Source organism: Sinohyriopsis cumingii, chromosome 14 (assembly GCF_028554795.1).
Source record: "Sinohyriopsis cumingii isolate HCF-2022 chromosome 14, ASM2855479v2, whole genome shotgun sequence".
In the NCBI taxonomy this organism is placed as follows: domain Eukaryota; kingdom Metazoa; phylum Mollusca; class Bivalvia; order Unionida; family Unionidae; genus Sinohyriopsis; species Sinohyriopsis cumingii.
In genome coordinates this window covers 124,904,002-124,925,466 of record NC_142974.1, presented here as the reverse complement: position 1 = coordinate 124,925,466, position 21,465 = coordinate 124,904,002, and the positions used below count along the sequence as shown (strand labels likewise).

The window sequence follows — 21,465 nt, the reverse complement described above, 5'->3', positions numbered from 1 at the left end:
GCCTTTAAAATGATTTATTAAGTGTATACAAGGGTCTGGTTCATTGGCAAGTGGAACAATATTGCTATCAATGCTAGTGTCACTGGTTAGCTGATCCATCACAGTTGATAAATTCTGCAACTTCATCACCAAAGTCAAATTTCATCACTGACAAGTAATAATTAATATAATCTTGAACAGAAACATCAGAGATGGTTACGTGAGCTTCTGGATAAATACTGCATACTGAATTTCATCTCCAGTAAGTAATTGTACTGATACTGCATAAATATGTTGAAGATATTCTAGAATTTTGTAACACGTTCACTGGTATTTGGTATGTGTGCTGGTAGAGTGGAATATTATTTACTAATATTTGTATCGTACCTCATCCATGATGAAATGAATAAGATGTGATCCAATCTTGTGCATCGTTAAGACATTCAGTTCTTAAATATATACAACAACTTCAATTTTAAATGTCTCGAAGCTGACTGCTGTGGCTAATATTTCACTGATTACTGGCAATCCATAATGATGCGCAACTATGCAATTTCTGCATCCAAATATTGGTTTCCTCTGCCAGATCAATGTAATTCTTAATAAACACAATTAATATACCAGAGTTTCCTAATCCCCGTTTTCATTGATTTCAGGCTGGCTTCTCGCAATATTGCCTTGTAGCTTTAAAACACCTGCTTGAATCTCCATGTTAGCTGTTTTAACGTTTCCAGTTTCATGCTCAAACAACAAAATCTCTGCTGGGTCAAAATCAGCAATAACGTGTAAACTCAGTCAAATATGCTTTTGTGGCAAATCTACATCAGCACCAAGTTTGGCTCAGTAACATTGGTAAATACAATTTTTATACTATTAAGCACACTTTCTAATTGACAATTCAAAGATGCATGTGATGTTTGTGAATACTTGAGTGCATGCAATGCTTCAAAAACAAGATGAGTACAAATTTGTCTGTCTAACCAAGTTTGTAATGTCAGAGCTAAATAAAACAGCGGTTTCCATCTGCCGCCATGGGTAAATGATCAAGAACTTTAAGTGGTGGTGCAAGCCCTTAGGAGTCAAAATGTAAAAAATGTTGAGCAGTTATCACGCATGCAACCCAGTGACTTCCAGGTCCTGTTGGTGAATCCAGGCTAATATTGCTGGTTTCCTAATGGAGGGGAATCTTGACTCCAGAATGGTTGGCTCAAAATTCATCGTTCATAAAGACAAGTAGGAAATTATATATTTTCCTCTAGCAAGCAAATTAAAAGTTGCTAATGGTGTGGTCTTTTGCAAATCTTATTGAATATCACAAACCTCAGCCTGAAGGTATTTTACAAGTCATTCTTAATAATCGAAGATCTTCCCTTTTTTATTGCAACCTCTCGCCGCTTTTAAAAGAGTCGTCTTAGATGCATATCTGACAGCCCTTAACGTAACTGCTTTTACAACTGCCGAATCTACAGCTTCTAACAATGGCTGAATTGTTGTGACAAATGGAAATATCCCATGGATCTTCTGTAGCTGAATTACATTTGACTTAAAAAATGTTCAATGTCACGGAGTTGTTGTAATGTTTGGCCGGATAAAGCTGATCAAGTTGTGTTTTCATCCATCAAACAGGGACATTTTCAGTTAACTTCATTGGTGAAAGCCTTATTGTAACCCAGTATTAGTTTCATGTCACACTTTTGATTTTTGCAATCTGCTTTGGGCTGAAATCAACCTGAACTTCTTTATAGGACATAATTTTTTGAAAACGTGACAGGTTAAATTACAAACAGTTTTATGAGTTTTCCACAGGTGCATGAACAACTGTGCTCTCGAACAACATAAACTTATTGGAATAGATTACAGAAATGCATCTGTAACCAGTTGTGATCAGGTGAGCTGTGTCGGGATTTTCAGTGAGTATGGGCCCAAGTACACATTCAGATTACCGACTCACCTTTCGCAAATTTGGTGGAAGAGTGGGTATTCTCTAGTACCCATTTCTTCATTAAAACAACAGTCATATGCTTCTTATCTGGCAAGCTCACTACCTTATTCATCTGTTAAAAATTACTTATAACTGATTTGGCCTTCAAATCTTTTTTATTTCATGTATTTTTAAATGAGGTGATATTAAGATATATTGATATTAAATGATACTGGTAGAACCATTCTACCCAGAACACCATACATTTTGTACATGTTCAAGTATGGCTGTCTTACACATGCCAATTTTAATGAGTGTACGTGACAAGTAATTTGAGACATTGAGAATGAACAAATACATAACAAATGTTATCTTCCCCTCACAACTTCATTGGTGAGGGGATAAAAAGGAGACACATACTTTAAACCAGTCAACAAGAAAGCAAGACAAACCGACAAGCTCTGGGGTAAGAATTCCTTTCTCCTTGAAGTCAAACCATTTCTGCGTGATGGAACTATCAGCGGGGCCGTTTGATTGGGTGCCATTGTCCAGGGTACTTTCTGGTAGGTTAGGATGAGCATTAATGAGGAGTTTCAGGGCATCAATCAACCACTTTGGGTCCAAAACAATATTCTCCCGCAATACTTCCATGCTGAAAGATAGTAGTATTTGGAATTAGGTAATGACTCTTTTCTACTGGTTAAAAACTGAAGCATTTTACATTATTTAAAATGAAGTACTAACTCATTTCTGTTGTAGAAAAATAGCAGTATATCACTTGATTTGAAATTAAGTAATGATTAATTTCTTTTTTATAAGATTCATGCTTAAGACAGTAAGCTAGTTAATTTTTGCTCTTTTGTTTCTGCCTTGCATTTTTCTGAAAGAAAATAAATAATAATCAACCATACATACATCCATCCATAATACAGCCATCTAAATATACGTACATACACACATACATACATACACATGTGCATACATTCATACTTATGTATGTACATACATACATGCATGTATACATACATACATACATACTTGAATATAGTTTTCAGTTCTGACAATTGTTTATTTTGGAGCAAGTAACTAAATGTGTGTGATTTTTTCTGATAAATACAAAATAAAATATTCAAAACTTTAAATGCTTTTTATGCTTTATTGTCTGAGTAAAAATAATTTCAATTCATTGCAGCTACTTTTGAATACACAATTCCATAAAATTATTAAATCACATGTCATACATAAACATGAACTTAATATTCTATCTACGGCAAGCACTTAGTTGTCCTATATGTCCATAATTAGCTGTATCATTGTGCAGAGATTTGATATTTGACCTTTTGACCCCAAATGTTGAGGCTTCATCCTTAAAACACCTGCAGAGATCCACAAAATCTGGTCCAGATACTGGTGTAGAACTTATGTACTCATGTCTTTGTGCATAAACCATACTATTCTTGAAGTCAAAGAAACCCATACGTTTGACCTTTTGCCATGAAAATTGTTTATTATAGGTATCAGCCTTATGTCAAGAGAAAGTCAAGCACAAAGATTGTTATCTGCAGTATAAAGAACTCAAGTTATTGAGCAGAACAAATTTGCTTTTTCTTTCAGTCACTGTAGCATCTGCCAATTTGACCCCAAACAGACAGGGTTCATTATTACAAACATGCATATTTCAGGTGCACCATGCATAAGGAGAAGTCTAAGAATTTGTATACTTGTTGGTTATATGGGCATATTGTGGGCTTTTCATTCAAAATGGAGTTCTAATTAACTGCAATTGTAAGCAAAAAGGCCTCTGTATGCTTAGCATTTTGAACTCATTATCAAAATTGGTACATGGAAGCGTCATATATATATATATATATATATATATATATATATATATATAGTTTCATTGCTTATTACGGGAGGTAGTACACATTAATTTGGAATTGATGGAGAGACCCTTTTCTTGACAGACTGTCTGTCAAAAGGTACATCTTGCCTGGAATGTAGTACACTCAAATGAATATCCCATCTGAAGCTGTTTTGGGAAGAGACCATCACACAGCGACCTCTCATGAGCTGGATACACACATGCAGGGATAAAAACACTACCCTCATTTCCAAACTGTTGATGTGGAGGATATTCTTTTCCTGAGACCCTACACCTTGAAGAATCAGACCCTCCAGCTCTAGGTGAGCAATCCACCCTGAATCTGATACATCAGGGAACTGGTAAGAAGTGAGTTCCAGGGGTGCATGGGTACTTCGGCCAGATGCCAGTCATGATTAGCCCACCAATTTAGATCATGGTGGAATTCCCAACTCAGAGAATCTGGAGCCTTCAAAGGGTCCCTGTGAGGTTTCCAAGCTGCTAAGAGTATAAACTGGAAAGGATGTAAGTGAAGCCCTTTTTACTGCACCCTTTTGGAGAAGGAAATATAGCTCTTACTTTAATTTGGCATGATTTACCTGGTGAAGTGACCTTTACTAGAGAAGAGTGATCCTGGAATAGAAGCCAGTAACCCTATCTTATGATAGAAAAGATCCAACTATCAACCGGAATTCCCAACCAAACTTGCTAAAAGAGGTTTAGTTCGACACCATCAGGAACCAAAGGATGAGCCATGAACTGCTGGAAAGTGAGCAAGTTCCTTGGACTATCCAGGCTTTTCATTAGGAAGTGTGTAGCTTTTGTGTGATAATTGTCAAACAATGTCAATGACTCAAATTACTGTAAAATGTGTAAGCACATTGACAAGCTGCTGAAATAGCCAAAAATTTTAATTAGGTAACTGGCATATTAATACATATATACCAAAAATAGTATAAAGCACAAAGCTTACATTTAATCCTGCTAGTCTTTGTCAAACATCTCAGATCTGCAAACCCTAATAAAAACTTCTCAGTAAGACAGTCAATTTTTTTTCCCCTAAGTTGGATCAGTTTTCAGAAAGGCATAACAAAGTATCATGAACGGCTATTGCAAAGCTGGAAAACATGCATTTAAAGGTCTAGAAATTTGATTCAAGATTGACGTAGTGATAGTTAACATTGTGTTGAACTCAAACATTAGTAAAGTTTATTTGAACATTTATTACATCCAGTACAGTTTCATAAACTGAAATTCCAAACCTTACAAAGCTCTTGATATCTCTCAATTTGATGTAAACCTTTAAAACAAAATGTTATGGGCCATGACGATGGCAGTCATATTTCCTGCCATGTGACATACTCAACTCAACACATGTTGTCCACTAAACATAATTGTTGCCATTCCTGACTCCCCCCCCCCGAATCTGAATGTTTCCCTTGTATTCTTCTGTTCTATTAAATCTTATAAGAGGTTTATTGTCCATTTCCTCAAGACATGTTGCTTGCTGGATGCCAATTTTAGAAAATAAAATAAGCAGCTTGATTATGCACATGATTTGCATCACAAAACATGCATGGTTTAAAGCATCTGGGTACTTTGCTAAAGTTGGTTTGGCTCCCTGAATAATTCCACTGAATCTAATATTAAAACCTTGGTCTGATTTAAACATGGAGAGACCAGTATCCGAATTTTACTGCAGTCGATCATATTTCCGTAAGGTGTGCTTTTATTCAGTAGGTCAGTATCTTAAGGACCATTTCTGTAAGACTTACAGCAAAATTATAAGGGTTGGCAGATCAGAAGTTTATATAAAAAAGGATTAAAAAAAACACTAAAAATTGTTAAAATGGACTGAGAATTGAATCAGGTCCTTTACGTATTACCATGAGAAAGTGGGTAAGATTACATGGCTTTAAACTAGAGAGCTATGTACTTTTGATAAAAAATGGGATTTAGGACAAAACTACAATATATACAGTGCAGCTCTAAATTAGATAGCTTTTATGCTTTTACTCAAAATGGGATTTGGAACAGAACTCTAAGGTATATAGTACAGCTCTAAATTTTGATCACAAGTTGACAAGCAAAGGCCGGATTACCCATTAAGTACACTAAGCACATGCATAGAGCACCAGAACAAATTTAAATTAACTGTTCATGATAAAATTGAATGAATAATATATGACCAATTTGATCTGCATGTATAAGTATTTTGAATTGGAATGATGGCAACACTGGTATTTTCCCACCTTTTTAGCTTTTCATAGTGTGTTTTTGGGGTTTCACATTTTATTGGAGTGGGGAGCACCATAACATTTTAAATTTTTTGAGCCCTGGAAGGCCTTAATCATGGCACTGGATGTATATAACTCTGAGGTATACAGTAGAGCTCTAAACTGGACAGCTTTTATGCTTTTTCTCATACATGGATTTAGAACTGATGTACAGAACCATTGGGTAATACGACTCTAAATTGTATAGCATGTATGCATTGGTAAAAGAGTTTGAAATAGATGTCTGAACTCTGAGGCATAGAGTACAACTCTAAATTCATAAGATTTATGCTTTTCCTCAAAAAGATTTGCAGATATATAGATTGACAGCAACAAAAATATGCTCTTCCTGCAATTACAGTGGATGTATTAAATCTAATTATGTATGGTGTTATAGTATTCTTTTAAGGTCCATTGTGACATCACAACATCTTGTGAGGTTTTAAGTTACAACACTCATTAAGGATGTTATGTTGGTGTTATGGGATTAAATTCTTCAATCAGAGCACTTGAGTACATGAATGGTGTTTAAAATAATCAATGCACTGTGGAGATCTGCTAACCCTAACAAAACCTACTCTGTAAGACGTTCTGCATTTCTCCACAAGTCAGATCAATTTTCAGCTATATTTGAAACATTAAGTGTAATTTGATGCAGAAATGGTAAACAATATGTTCAACTAAAAAAGCTTTTAAAATACAATTTGACCATAGCTACTTCCACTATATTTTCTAAATCTGCAGTTCCAAACCCCATGAAGCTCAGTGTTTTTTCCTAGATCTCTCATCCTCATGTAATCAGTTTTGTTATGTAAATTTCACATGGCAGAGACAATTCTATCTCCTGCCATATGGCATACTCAAGGCAACATAGCATGATGCCCAATATACATAAGTGTTGACCTTCCTGCATGTTTTCCCATGAAATTGGAGTATTCCTTTTACAAGTCTGTGCTGATTGTTTGAATCTTTTTCTGTAAGTCCAATTGTCCCTTTCACTTACAATATATTTTCATTAAATTCCAAATCTTGAAAAATGCTATAAGCAACAGTTTGATCATACAAACATTTTGTATGACATTTTGTATGAAAAACATGGAGCGATGAAATGTTTCTTAGATATTCCTATAAATTAAACTTGGTACCCTGGCAAACTCCACATAAAATCGAATAAAATCTAAATACAGATTAAATCCAAACAAGAAAATATCAGATTACATAACAATTTTACTTTCATATAATTTGCCATTTTTCATCAAGTCCATAGGTCAAGGGTAATTTTAGTAACTGTATAGGTCAGCAGGTTTGATACTTGCAACTTGTCAACACAGCACCTGCAAGATTGAAACTACCATCACGACATAAAAGTATAATACAATTCTACAAGACTGTTACCTTTCTTATAATCTCACCTGAAGTAGATGATTGTTCCTGTTTCATGCAGATATTTAAGAAACAGATCCAATTCTTCACCGTCTTTTATTTGTACAGTTCCTTCCTTGTTTAACTCTTCCACAGTACTGCGAGAAATCACCTGCAATTACAAGTTGTCAAAGCTCTTAATGTGACTAATTTTACTGAATTTATGAATAGTTTCTTTTTTATCTGCTTTAAACTGCCATTATGGCATGTAATCTAATTTGATCTTGCCAATATTCAAATAGATAAAGGTATCTTATTTTGACCTTGCCAATAATTGTGAAGACATAGATATCCAAAATTTTACCTAGCCAATATTCAAGTTGATTTTCTTATTCAACCTTGCCTATATCCAAGTGAGATTACAGCTTGCTTGATCACTTTGCTTTATCACTTCAATAATTTGTTCTGCAACAACCGTATGCGTACACTGCAGGTTACATAAATGACCTTGCCAATACCTACGTGAACTTACAACATGGCCTGATAACCTAACTCATGTAAGCAATAACATGGCAGTTGTTGTTGTTGTTCTCGGGTTTAATGCCATTTTTGAGCACAGGATAGGCTATACATTGCGGCCAGTATAATTGGTAGAGGAAGAACCATGGAAAACCCAAGGAAGAACCACAGACCCACGAGAAGCTACTGGCAGGCTTTCCCACGTACCCATGCTAGACAATCCTTGGACTCAAATCCACGCAGACAGAGGTGAGATGGCAGTGATCCAGAACGGTGAGCGCTTTAGACCACTCGGCCACCCGGGGCCCCATAACATGGCAGAAAGCATAGTTAATTCACAAAATTTTAGTTATTCATGCATTGAAACCATAGAGTGGAAAGAGAGCTTGCACCACTTAGCTGCTGGTCAAAACATGTTGCTTCACATTTGAAGGTGTTTTTTTTTTTTTTTTTTAAAATATACTTGCGTTTTCTATAAGACAGAAATTGAATAGCCAACACATGACAAACAGCAGTGGCAAATTACATTTATTAAAATGCATAGTTTGCTCTATGAGTTGATGGATATCATAATGTTGGATGCATGATTCGGTTCCCAAGACCTGTAGTTTTTATGTCTTTTGACACTGAATGAAATTTTCATGTACATTTCTGACAGAAAATACTGATAAGTTGTTTGACAAAACAAATTTTTTTTTAAAGTTTAAAATGTCATATCGAATTTCTTGGAATGAAACAACTATAAAATATGCAATGAACATTGAGCCTTGTGTTTTCCCTGCCCCATGGAAACCTGGCCCCTTGTTTGGTAAATACCCCATGTTGATATCACCATTAATTCCTGCCAGTAGTCTCTGGCAAATACTCCATTAATGAGTAGCAACAAGCTTGCTGCCAAGGGATACACATTTGAGGTCAGATTGGCACCAGTAAGACCAACTATTTATGACTATTACCAGTCGTCTTCTGGTGCAATGCAAGATCAAACCGACTTTCTTTTTAGAAGTAGCAATACCATGATTTTCAAGATGGATTCCATGGTGCCCATATTGAGTGTTAGAGTGACACCATTTTATTTTGATGCAATAAGACATCATAAAATGTTGATACGACTTTCCATCTAGGAGGAGCAACAATAATAATATTCTTTAGACGGGTACTGGGGACCATTCTGGATGTCAGATCGGCACAATATTCACTCAAGACCAACTAGATTCCAGACAAAGTCTACCACAGGAACCCTTGTTGATATCATTTTTCATCTAGATGGACATAATTAGTCATAACAAGATTTTCAAGATGGTCACTCTGACGGTCATATTTGATATAGTATCAGCATGACTTTTCATTATGAACAACAATATATCACAATTCAAAAGGATCTGAAATAATCACACTTTTTACATGATGTTGTCATAATGGCTTTCCAGGCAACACCATTTTCATTTTGGACAAAAACTAGATATCATATGAAGTTTTCTTTTGAAAACTCCATATTGATATGACTTTGTATATATAGAAGTAGTGACAAGATTTTCAAAACGAAAGTTTTGCTGGCTATATCCTATGTCACATCAACACAATTTTCATTCAGGACCAACTAGACTTAGTAATTCTAAGTGAAAACTCTTTCACTAATGTGACCCTAACTACCATTCAGGAATACCGTTACCAAGATGTTTAATATGTCCACTGTCTGGCCAAGTGCCAACAATTTCATGTAGGGACAATCTTGTGGTGATAACCTGATGGTGATATGAACATCCATTTAGCCATTGTTATAATATTTTCAGGATGTGGGCTGTCGTGGACATAATGAATGTCCAATTAGTAGCATTTTCACCTGTGGCCAACTAAACCATGGGATGAATATTTAAGTATAACCTCTGTTTAGTTTAGGAATTTTGATAATTTGTGCATATGGATGATAGATAATATGTCATTCCAGAAGCACTTCTAGCATATAATGTGGAGAGCTAAGACTTAAAGTGCATAATGTCCAAGAATAGATTATAAAAAATTTGGAGTTGGGAGGTATGGAGGTAAAAACAACTGATGAAACGTGAATTATATGATGTGTTAAGAGGCAGCAAAGAATCTATAATACCCTAAATCTTAAAATGAAACAAAAAATAAATACCGAAAGAGCTTATCTTGTTTACATGTTTCAACAATGTCTGAAGAAGGCATCTGATTTAACATTTCAGACACAGACACACATCTCAACACAATGAAAAAGTTGAAGACAAATTATTGTAAGTTTCTGAATATACAGTATGAACAAAAAAATGTTACATTCATTTGGCCTATATATGAGGATAACATGACAGCTGCATATGTTTCAGTTAAAAAATGTAATTAATAGAGAAAATAATGGAACTGGGATACTATTAACTAAGATCAGCAATCAGCTATTTAGAAAAATCTGCTAATCAATTAACATTAGGAAAACCATACTCATTTCAAACCAATTTGAAATTAAGATTGCTTGACAGAACAGTGATCATATATACCAAAGACTGTGCTGGACATTTTAATGTATGCACGCACAAGGGTGGACACCTACTTCTAAAAATACTTATCCATTCAGCCAAAACAAAATTTCATTAACCTAAGAGTTGCCACTTCTCCGATGAAACTGGCAATATATTTGTTGTTGTTGGTGGTGATAACGAAGTAACAGCTTTAGAAAAGCTGATGTTATGGACAGATTATCTCTAATAAGGTTTATATTTCAAGACTTTAAAGCCACTTGCCACACTGGACTAATGGGATACCAATTACACTGATTCAAAATTATATTACAGTTGTCTTGAACAATATGACAATTCAAAATCATTTGTTAAGGAAATATAATCCAAGGGTTTCATATAAATGGTAATCATGCATTTAAATGTATACCTTCTTTCCAGCATCCCTGAGCCTTATCAGCTGGTGTTCCAAGAGAAACCACCGAGTGGGTATCTCCTCTCCCCAGTAGGGCTGCTGTGAGGCCACATCAACAATTTTCCTCTTCAACTTCTCTAATGTTCTGTCAACAACTGAGTTGTCAATGGCAAAGTCCTTATCAACCAAGTGAATGATGGCTGGTTTGTCTCTTAGATAAGATCGGATTTTCCTTAAGTATTTCTCACCACGTTTACGACAAGAATACTAGAAATATAAGACAATTCACATTAAGTGTGAGACAATAAATCTCCTTTATAAGAATGGCAGGTAGCATTACATATAATGCATTTATACAATGATAAACTCCTGATTGGCGAAAAGACATTTTGTCCAAATATTTCTGAATGTTGTCCGATGATAAAAACATGCATTGCTTTTGGACAATTTTCTTGTTTACCTTACAAGCTACCAAAAATGTCTCATTCATTTCCAAACACTGATACTTCTTAATTATAATAATAATATGTTTCTGTGTCAACATGCTTTAATAAGAATATACTGAACTTGATTGATTCAGTCTCTACATTTTGTTTGGGTGGTTGTACTGTTAGTCCTTTCACATAAGACCCAATACGTTCAAGGCTAAATTCACTACCATGGCCATTCAGCATGGACCTGACATCATGGATAAAAATCAAGAATACTTTCTCAGACAAGGTCATGATACATGTATAAACATGTAGATAAAGACAAACTATATTTAGAGGTGGAAAAAAACATTAGCTTATGAGAATGATTTTACCTAATATCAACAATTTTGTATGAATTAAGTGAAATAACTGGACAGATATATATACAAACAAAAATCTTCCAGATAGTTATAAGCATTGTTTCTATGCTAAAAATAAAACAAACCCTTCCAATCCAGCCCTGTAAATCAAAAGTTCTACTAAACAAATCAATGCAGATAAATCAATTTACACCCTAAACTTATAAACAGTATTCAAATATATATGTACAATATTTGGTCAGTAAAAAATTATTATACCCAGCCCCACTTCCCAGTCCATACCTCCCAAATCATGATGATAAAACAAATACATTACAATTAGATGCAATGTTAAAATATCACGCATAATGGTTGGACGAGACACTTAAGATACATCCACTTCCACTCCCAATTTATAATTTCTGTTAAAATATTAAACGTAGAGAATTTTTTTATGCAAACACATTTAACCATAAACTGGCTTTCATAAGCACTGCACTTTTTGCCAATCTGAGAGCCAGATGTATAATCTTGAGTTTAAAGTTATGTTCTAGGCAGGCTGCATTATTTGCCTCAATCACTGGCACCATTCTTACTGAATTGGTCTCAAGCCAGTCTTTATTTTCCATTCTGTTTTTAAAAACTGTGGTGATAGTTGACTCATACCTGACAGAGTTCAGTGCACTTGAGACTTCATCAGCCTTCTTGTGGCATAATCTGCTCAGTGGGCTGAGAATTGAAATTGTCTTTCATGCTAAATATATTCGTTTGAAGTAGGCTTTCATGTCTGGATTCAGAGCCTGAAAACGTCCCACCTCTTTTCGCTGCGTACACTCTTGACATCTGCTGTCAAGAAGAAACTCTCAACATCCTGCACACAATGAGGCACTCATCCCGAGGTAAGCCAGTACATTGCAGGCTATAGGCTAACCAGCTTTGTGGCAGGCAATAACTGACCAGTAGGATGCTGGGAAGTTGCTGGCATTAATAAAGTTGTTTCCCAAAAAAATCACCAACTTCAATATTTTGTCACCAATTTTCAAACAAAGTCAACGTTTTCATAATACAGTACTACACATTTATCTCAATATCACTGTTACCAAGGTAATATTGTGGACGTAAGTGGATGAAGAGATTAGTGGGGGAGGGCATCACAAGTCAAATTTCACATACAAGTGAAATTTATAAGAGGTGACCTGACATCAGTGAGTAGGCTTTACACTGAGAGAAAATAATTCAAATTTTGAATAATTGAAGACAAAACTAATCTGAATACACATGTGTATTGGCAACTTAATATTGTGTAGAAGTATCCATAATGCATAAAGTACTGTACATTTAATATGAAAAAAATCCATAAACTCTAGCATAAATGACATCAGGGCTGGCTTTACGCCAATTTGGCCCATTCAGGCCCCACACTCATAGGGGCCCTGTGCATTAGCAATTTTTGTAAGTATATATAAAGAAAGTAATTTTAAAGTGATAGAAGAAATTTTTAGTTCAATATTATATAAAACTTTGAAAAGTTAAAAGTTTATTTCCTAATGCCATGCAAACAGGGATCCCCACACATAAGTGAAGGGGCTCCCAACAAAATGATCCAAATCGACCCCACGTTTGCTAAGGCTGTTCCAGGATTACATGTTAGAAAGCTTACATATCATTCACATCATGTTAGCTCACATGTAAAAAAAAAAAAAATTGGTCCTTGTTTGATCTATCCCACTGTAAACATAGGTAACTAAACAATTCAGTGAGATTTTCATAGTTGCCAGTAGCAGGTAGCTTTACAGTTGTTTACCTGTCACATCAACATGGCCTAGATTTTGGTCAGCTGGAGACAGCTGACATATTGCCGAGGCTGCAAAGTGGATGAGGCTATTAATAGTGAAATGAAAACATGTGAACAAAATAAAAAGTTTAACAGACATCATTGTGACCTAATATATATGCTTTCAAAAGATTCTAACTTTAATTTCCAATTTATGCTGCCTGTCGTAGTGATCATAAGCCTCAGTATTTTTTCCAGCAAAGTAAAATCTTTCACAGCAAAATAATCTCTCTCGCATTCCACCCCTACCGCACATAATTCCTGTCACAATAATACTCTCCCATCTATCTCGCAAGTATTCAAATCACTTTAGAAAATGCAACAATCGATCTGCTTCCATTGCTTTTATTTAAGTTTCGTGCTGACTTCATTTCATGAAGGTGCTTTGTTTTTATTGAAGATCCTAGTTGGCTTAATTTGATGAAGGGTTATTGAAGTAACCACTAAATGCAAACGTTTGAGGACCAAACAAATGCTGGTTTGTTATTTCAGCGGTAACATTAAATGATTCTAAATTTTTATGCAAAGCATTGATTGAGATCGATTTTTTTCTTTTTGCGGGGGGGGTGTCATTTGCTTAGTATTTATACAGAACAATCAGTGCTTCAAAGGCAATCAGTTTTTTTGAAAGTTTCAGCAAAACTATTTTTAGGGTACATTAAAAAAAAATAACCTCACTTGGTCGATTGCAGTAGTTCCTGTTCCTGTCCTCAAAGGTTAATCGATTGTAACTAATCCAGTAGCATGACTACATCAGACTATAAGAGCTTTTACAGTACCTAGGCCAGGTGACTGCATAATTGGATTATGATCTAAAAAGCGCTGTTAAGATGTGTTGGTCGATATGAACAAATGATTTGCTTATGTAACAGTGCATTTTATATCCAAGTTTGCAGCTTTCTTTCATGGTGCCTTTCAATTTCTCCACCCCAAACGCAAGATTCCATATACATGTACAAGTTTAAATTGCCAATAAATGTTGCCAAAAAAACTCCAGATGCTATATTTTGTAGCCAATAATCAAAATTTGCGACACTGGCAAAGCCAAGCGCCATCCCTGGTTGTAATGATAGTTCCAACCATCAGAGGCAGTTCAGACGCTCATAGAGATAGATTTATAACAAAAAAATACTCATGTGTCCCTTGTTCTACCCTCCCTGGTAAGAAGGAAGATTAAGTGTCCTCTCCATGTTTTATTGCACTGACAGGGCAAAGGTATGAAGGTTCAAAGATGGTTAGCATTTATGCCTCTCTCTTGACCTCAAAGGCTGAGTCCAGCAAAGAAACAAGTAAAATATGTTTTGAGTCTAGAGACTTTTTTATTGTGGATGTTACAGGAATATGCATAAAGTGTTCACCAGCCATCTAATGGCATTCTGCGTCAGTGTTCCTGTCTGTGTGAATTCTCTTAGTCACCGGTTCTCCCAAGCCAAATCCTTAAGTCAATGTGTTTTATTTGAAACATAGTTGAGGCTTTGTTGCTGGTTGTCAGGGCATGCCAACATGCTGGTGAGCTTGCATGTCGCATCTCTGGAGGCCAACCTTTTCTGAGATCCTCAATATTTTAGTCTGGGTCCAAATCGAACAAGTTTATATTGTTCTCATGAGGCACTATAGGTGTTTTGATCTGATACAATGTGCGCTGTGAAAAGAACTGAATGTAGCCATATTGTGACAGTAATGGAGGTGAGACATGTTTTTGACCAGGGAAGATGTTGGTATCTGGTTGAGAAAGCAAAGCCTAGAGAAATAATTAACAGCCTTAGAGATAAGTTCTGCTATTTTTTCAGCAAGCTACTCAAAGTGTTAAAAGGCTAGTGAAATTCCGTGCATTCGATCATTATGAACATTGTTGTCATAGACACATTTCTGTTGCTTAAAAGCCATTATAACAATGCATATTTATCTTCATCCGATTAACTCAAGATGACCAACATGCAAAGAATCGGCATGGGGCAGATTTTGCATTACTTTGTGTTAACTGGTTGAAAGGAATTAAACGAATGCTTGTGTGTAATGGAGTCACATTGGAGATTTTAACTCCAACATCTAATCATTCCAAGTCCAGTTTGAATAGACAATTCTGATGTTTTGAAATGCAGCTTCACAAAATTTGACTATTTAACGGTTATCAGAGGAAAATTCTGATTGATGGCACTCTGAATTCTGAATGGAAGAAGTGCAGAGCATAATAACAGTGGCATTGCCGTTGTATGTTGGTATGAAGTATCTTATGTGACACTTTAAATTAACTAGTTTCATGAATTCAGTTCCATTAATTATTTAATAACTGTGATAGTTTAAAAGAAATCTCAGAACTATTGTAAGAAATGTAATGTATGGAAAGGAAGGTAAAGTTATAGAACAAAAATAAGAATATTATTTTGAAACAAATACTTTGGTGAGTAATAAATTATTGTTCATCCATCTTGCAGTTATTTCTGCATAAAAATGATACTATCCATTCCCAATTAAAAAGTATTTTTGGGTAATCTAAGTCAAAATGTGTTGGGGAGGGTTCATTGATGCTTCAGATTCTTAACAGATAACAGTTCTTATTTTCATTGGTAGTGGTCATAACCATGCAAGTATTTATTAACATGGGTCAGATGTGGCTTGTATACAAGTAGATGATTATTACAACTTTCTGCTTAGTCTCCAGCCATCTCATTTTCTCCACAAAATTTAAGCACAATGATACTATCGTAGCAGGTTGAATTAAGCATTGTTGACTTTATGTTTAGATTTTGTCCATGTGCATGTCAAGTTGTTAAACATTTGGACAGTAAAACATTGTTTGGCATGTTTATCATCTCCAAAATATACCTAGCATATAACTTAACTGCTGCTTTACACTTCATGCCTATTTCTTATTCACTTGAAAATTTTCATAATGAATGCACTAGCGGTCATTTTTTGAGTTCACATGTGTTAGTTTCAGTGTGAATCTTATGTTGTCTTTGAATTAAACTTTTTTTTTGTTGAGGACTGTCCATTCTGTATGCACACACTGGGTGGGGGTGGGGGTGAAGTTTGAATATTTGTGCAAGTGGGTGGGGATAAGACTACGTAGTACATGCACATGTAATGACAAGAACTTTATTAAAGTTACAATAAAACATATCTGCCTTAGCCAACAACAAAAGAAAAGAAGTTATAAATGAGTGCAGTACAACATTTCCAATTGGCCAATTAAAGGGCAGTCAATCATTCATTGTTCTGCACATGCATATTAAGTGGGTCTGATCATGGCCATACAAGTTGTGCAAAAAGAGTGAGAAGTGTCTTCCCTAGTAGTTTTTGTCATAGTACATATATAACTGAGAAGTAAATTGTAAGCAACAACTGGTAGATTAGGCCCTAAGCCCATTACTGGTTTCCAGGATGAATGGTGCATGGGCGTCAAAACTGTGGCATCTGCATTCAATATTTGAAATGTACAGTTTCAATATTTTTTAAAATAATGAGTAAATAAAAATGTAACTCCAAAATTTACGGAAGTGGTAAGAATATCAAACAGTGAATGACCACATCTGTTGCTTGAAAACAAGGACCTGCTTGTGCAAATATAGAGACCATTTACAAAAGAAACTCCTGTTTGATTTGAAATGCAAACAAACTGAGAGTGTTTGAAGGGGGGGGGGTACTAAGCAAATGCATATGTACACACTAGGGAGAGGTTAGGAAAAAATACACTCTGCAAAGTTGGAGAGTAAGAAATTACTGTTTTCATATGTACTAAATGAAGAGCCCCTTATCCTCACCTAAAATAATAACTGTTATTATGCCAGTAATGATTATGAAACAAAGTAGTTTTAATCTTTTGGTCTTCTTTTTAATGTCAAAATTGGAATGGCCGCATGAAATTTTAGTTATATTTTGTAACCAAATTATTATAGTTTATTTTATTTTAGGTAGTACAAAATGCTACTGTCAAATACTGAATAGGAATTTTGCCCCATTTGTAACAATAGAAATTTGATAATGGATAATCCCTTGCACAAATTATTTAATAAATGGACATGTCCTCGCATTAAACTGTTATATCTCTGGTACACACACACACATGCACACACTTGAGCTTAAAAGTACTTTAATCCCCAACCCACCCAATCAATTCCAACATGGACAAGGCACTTTATTCCAATGCCCTGGTGCGAAATCACTAAATAAACAAGTAGTTTCAGCACTCAAAAGTGAAATAGAATAAATGGTTTTATCTTAAATTCTTAGAAGTTTGTATTGGTCAGTAGATTGTGCTTCCCTTTGAAAGACTTTTTTTAAAGTTTCAAAATATAGCTGCTCCTTGTACCGTAGCCGAAATGTCATATTATTGCCTTTTTCCCAGACAGAAATCCTAGAAAGTGTCAGTATTGTTATATCAAGCAACACTGTGGTGGACCAACTGGTGACTCCACTACAAACCAACTTCTATTCATGTTGACAAAAATGATACGAAAGATGAACTTAAGGTTACCGAGAAAGAAACTGCCATCAACGATGCAAGTGCAGCTTTTCAAAAAAGGTTACCAAATACAGTTCAGTACTTGATGCAGAATGGAATCATCCAGAAAGTAGCCAACAGGTACAAAGTCAAACAGTAGTTGTTTTATTTAGGTGATGTTACCACATTGTACAAAATATCATAAATTTTCTTTTGAAGAATTTCCTGTTAAAAATGTTACGATAAAATTGGTATGTGAATGCATCTCTACAAGTCCGTATGATATTACTATGGTTGCACTACCAATCCAGTTGGTGAGGGGATTCATGTTTATAATGCAAAGATGTTGACAGAGTTTCCTTCAACAGCAGGTAGTTTTAAAAGCCATTAGCTTGGTACATTGACATATTATGTTGTATGTAGATAAACATGAAACATAATTACAACACTATCAGCTATTACAAAGCATTGACTATGTTCAGGATTTAAGTGTGTATGTCTTAGGCATTATCTAATATAGTTCTAAGTTTTAATAATGCTTATCAGTTGCTTTCTTATTTTACAGGTATCTCCATCTGTTGAGCCCAAGGCATTAAGATGTATGAAAGGAATTTACTAAAAAATTTGCCAGGTTTAAAAAGATCTTACTTTGAATATACAAATGATGAATAGCTTAAAACTGTCCAGAAGAAAAATGTTGAAAGAAGAAAAGGTTTATTGGTTCTATTGTTATTTCTGTTATCTTTGTTTCAGCAGTTCAAATTACCATAGTACATGTTCAGAGATGAAAGTCTGCCATTTACAGATGCCATGTATTGATGTTTATGGAATTTCAGATTGAGCATTTGTCATTGTTGTACATGTTAATGTCAAACATGTAACTGAAATACCAACATGTCAATTATCCAGAGCATTCAGTTTTTGAAATCACATTTGCTGCCACGAGCCTGTTGCTATGATCCAGGTACATGTGCTTGTATTTGTGACGTACAAAATGATAAATGTGGATTTAGATACACGGGTCAGATGGATTTGTCATGAACAACATATCGAGTCCAAAGTTTGTTGGTTAACTTTACTGGGTCTCAAATTGCATGTGGTCATGCATATTCTTGACAAACTTGAATTTCTTGAGCAAAGTTTGGACAACTTATTTTCTTTATCATGTTAAAGATTAGAACACAACATTTTAACAATGATGTAAGATATCATTTTGGCAATATATTTTGAAATTAAAAATGTTAAATTGAATGCTGTTTTGAACTATTATTTAGACCACTTCCCAGCTATAAACAATAACGCATACAGAATCACGCATAATTTAGCAGAATAGATGAGTATATGGTGACCTTGTCCATCACATTTTTCATTTCCTACAAACAGGAATACAGAGTGATTGTAGAATAGCATTTAAGGCAGAGGAGTGACTGTCCATGCTAATAGCATTTCAGAAGTGCTCATTGTTATGGAAAAATACAACAGTACAGTAGAATGTAGACATTTTAGCAATCCTGTATGCATATCACGGTTTTGCAATATACACCTAGGCATATTAAATACTCTTTACATAGCTCTGACAACTTTTATAAGCACAAGTCATCACACAAATGTGCCATTTTTTTTACTCTGAGCCAGAAATACACATACTTAGCGAAGCCTAATGTTGCAACAAAATTTATATTTAACATGCTGACCAGATATGTTAACTCAGTCTGACAGCAAGATTTAGGTTTGTAATTTATATTGAAACACTTTGGCTACATGTAACCTGGCAATGGACCCAACCCATGTACATTATGACTAATATAAACAGTATGACCCTAATGGAGCTGGTCTGCAAGAGATATTCCTACAGGCATGCACATTAGATTTAAAATTATAATCTTGAACACAATGTTTGCCAAAGTAACATAAGTACAATTTATAAACTTTAATTACAGCTACGTATATATATATATATATATATATATATATACACACACACACACACACATCAGGATTTTTATCATCTTCTGGCAAATGATAATTTGATAAAATAACTTATTCTGTTGAGATATACAAGCTGTAAAGACCTTACTACAATCTTTGCTAAAATTATTTTCATTGTTAGAAGGTTCAAGTTTAATTTCCATGGCCACTGTAATTTTCCTTTGTTACCAGGTTTAAATGGTTTTGAGTCTGTGTTGCCCATCAGAAAAAATAAGCTCAATAATAATATTTTTATCACCTGACATGTTGACACAAAGTAACCAATGGTAGTTTAAATACAAAAGGCATGATCAAGACATTATTATTAATCATTAATTTAGAAATCTCCAGTTGCTGATTCAATGCAATTAAAGCATAAAAAGAAAAATAGTTTTCAATGAAAAAGTGAGTACAACTCAGACTGACACACCTTTCTTTTTTTATGAACGTTTGCATATCATTTCAAAACATGAAAACAAGCCTCGTCTTAATTTTAAAAGAAATATGACTATCGACAGTTTGGAGCCATCCATATAAATATAGAACAACTTTTCATGTCATAAAGTTAATGAATAGAGATGTTCCCACACAAAAGTAGATTTTATGATTCACCAGCTGGTAGATGTACATATATGCTGACACTTTCAGCAGATAGTAAAACTTGGTGGCTTATATCTTTTTTTTATGACGCATTTTATTATTTAATTGCATAATTAAAATACAGTATAGAAAATGAATAAAATGCAGTATATAGTTGCAATGTAACACAGAAATAAAGAGTTACAATTTAAGTCTTTTGTCTGCACAGTTCACAGTTTGTGGTTTAATTTTAATTGAACTGCCTTGAAAATCACATGATGGAACTTACTTCATATTTTTTTAAGAAGATAAAAACATAAACATGATTTGTTTTAGGGCTGAACGCTGTGCATTTACTATATCTCTAGCAGTGGATAACACCCTCTCAGAAGGGACACTTGCTGCTTGGTCACATGTAAGATAAAGTTTAAGCAAGCTTAGCTAATCTAGGAAATCTCTGCTAGTGATTTTTCCACTACTGAGGAGGATTTGAATTAAAGGGAATCGATGGAAACACTCTATAGTTCTTTAACTCTTCTTCTAGTTCTTCCATTTGTGTTTTTTGAAGTCTCAACACCAGTTATGTAGACATCACCAAGAAGTTCTTGCATCCCCGAACAGTACCTTTATCTATCATATCACTCTGACCAATGTCTGACTTGAGCTCCTTGCAAACTGTTTGAGCATCCTTAGCAGCAGAATAGGCAGACACACAAAACTGCTTGGTTTTCTGTGGTAAAGGTGGCAGTTCTGACTGCCAACTATCACCCATGGATCAGTGATCAGCCTTCACTCTAACAATGATTTCCGATGTATTCTGCAAAATTTTGGTAAAGATTTCATTCCTTCATGCATCGCTGAGGAAAGGTAAGGCTTTAAAATGTGGATCCAAGGCAGCAGCAATAGTGAGAGTTTCTTCTTGATGAGTGTATCTATCCTTAAGATCATCAACCAAAGCCCTGTTCATCTGAGCTATTACTAGATAGTCACCATCGCTATGTTGGAAAATGCTGTCAATAAGTTTGCGATGAAGAGGCATGATAACAGAAATGGTTGGAACTGAC

General features: G+C 34.9%; 1 protein-coding gene across 1 annotated transcript; it reads right to left on the bottom strand.

Annotated features, from left to right (window-relative positions):
• Positions 1 to 79: 79 nt before the first annotated feature.
• On the bottom strand, positions 80 to 21,173 carry LOC149784775 (uncharacterized). Its single transcript, XM_089933050.1, has 7 exons — positions 21,026 to 21,173; positions 13,371 to 13,440; positions 12,173 to 12,305; positions 10,820 to 11,071; positions 7,450 to 7,571; positions 2,353 to 2,552; positions 80 to 147 (listed from the first exon to the last, which is right to left on the bottom strand). Exons 1-7 carry the CDS (start codon positions 21,171 to 21,173, stop codon positions 80 to 82), a joined length of 993 nt encoding a protein of 330 aa, XP_089789176.1.
• Between the last annotated feature and the right edge of the window lie 292 nt (positions 21,174 to 21,465).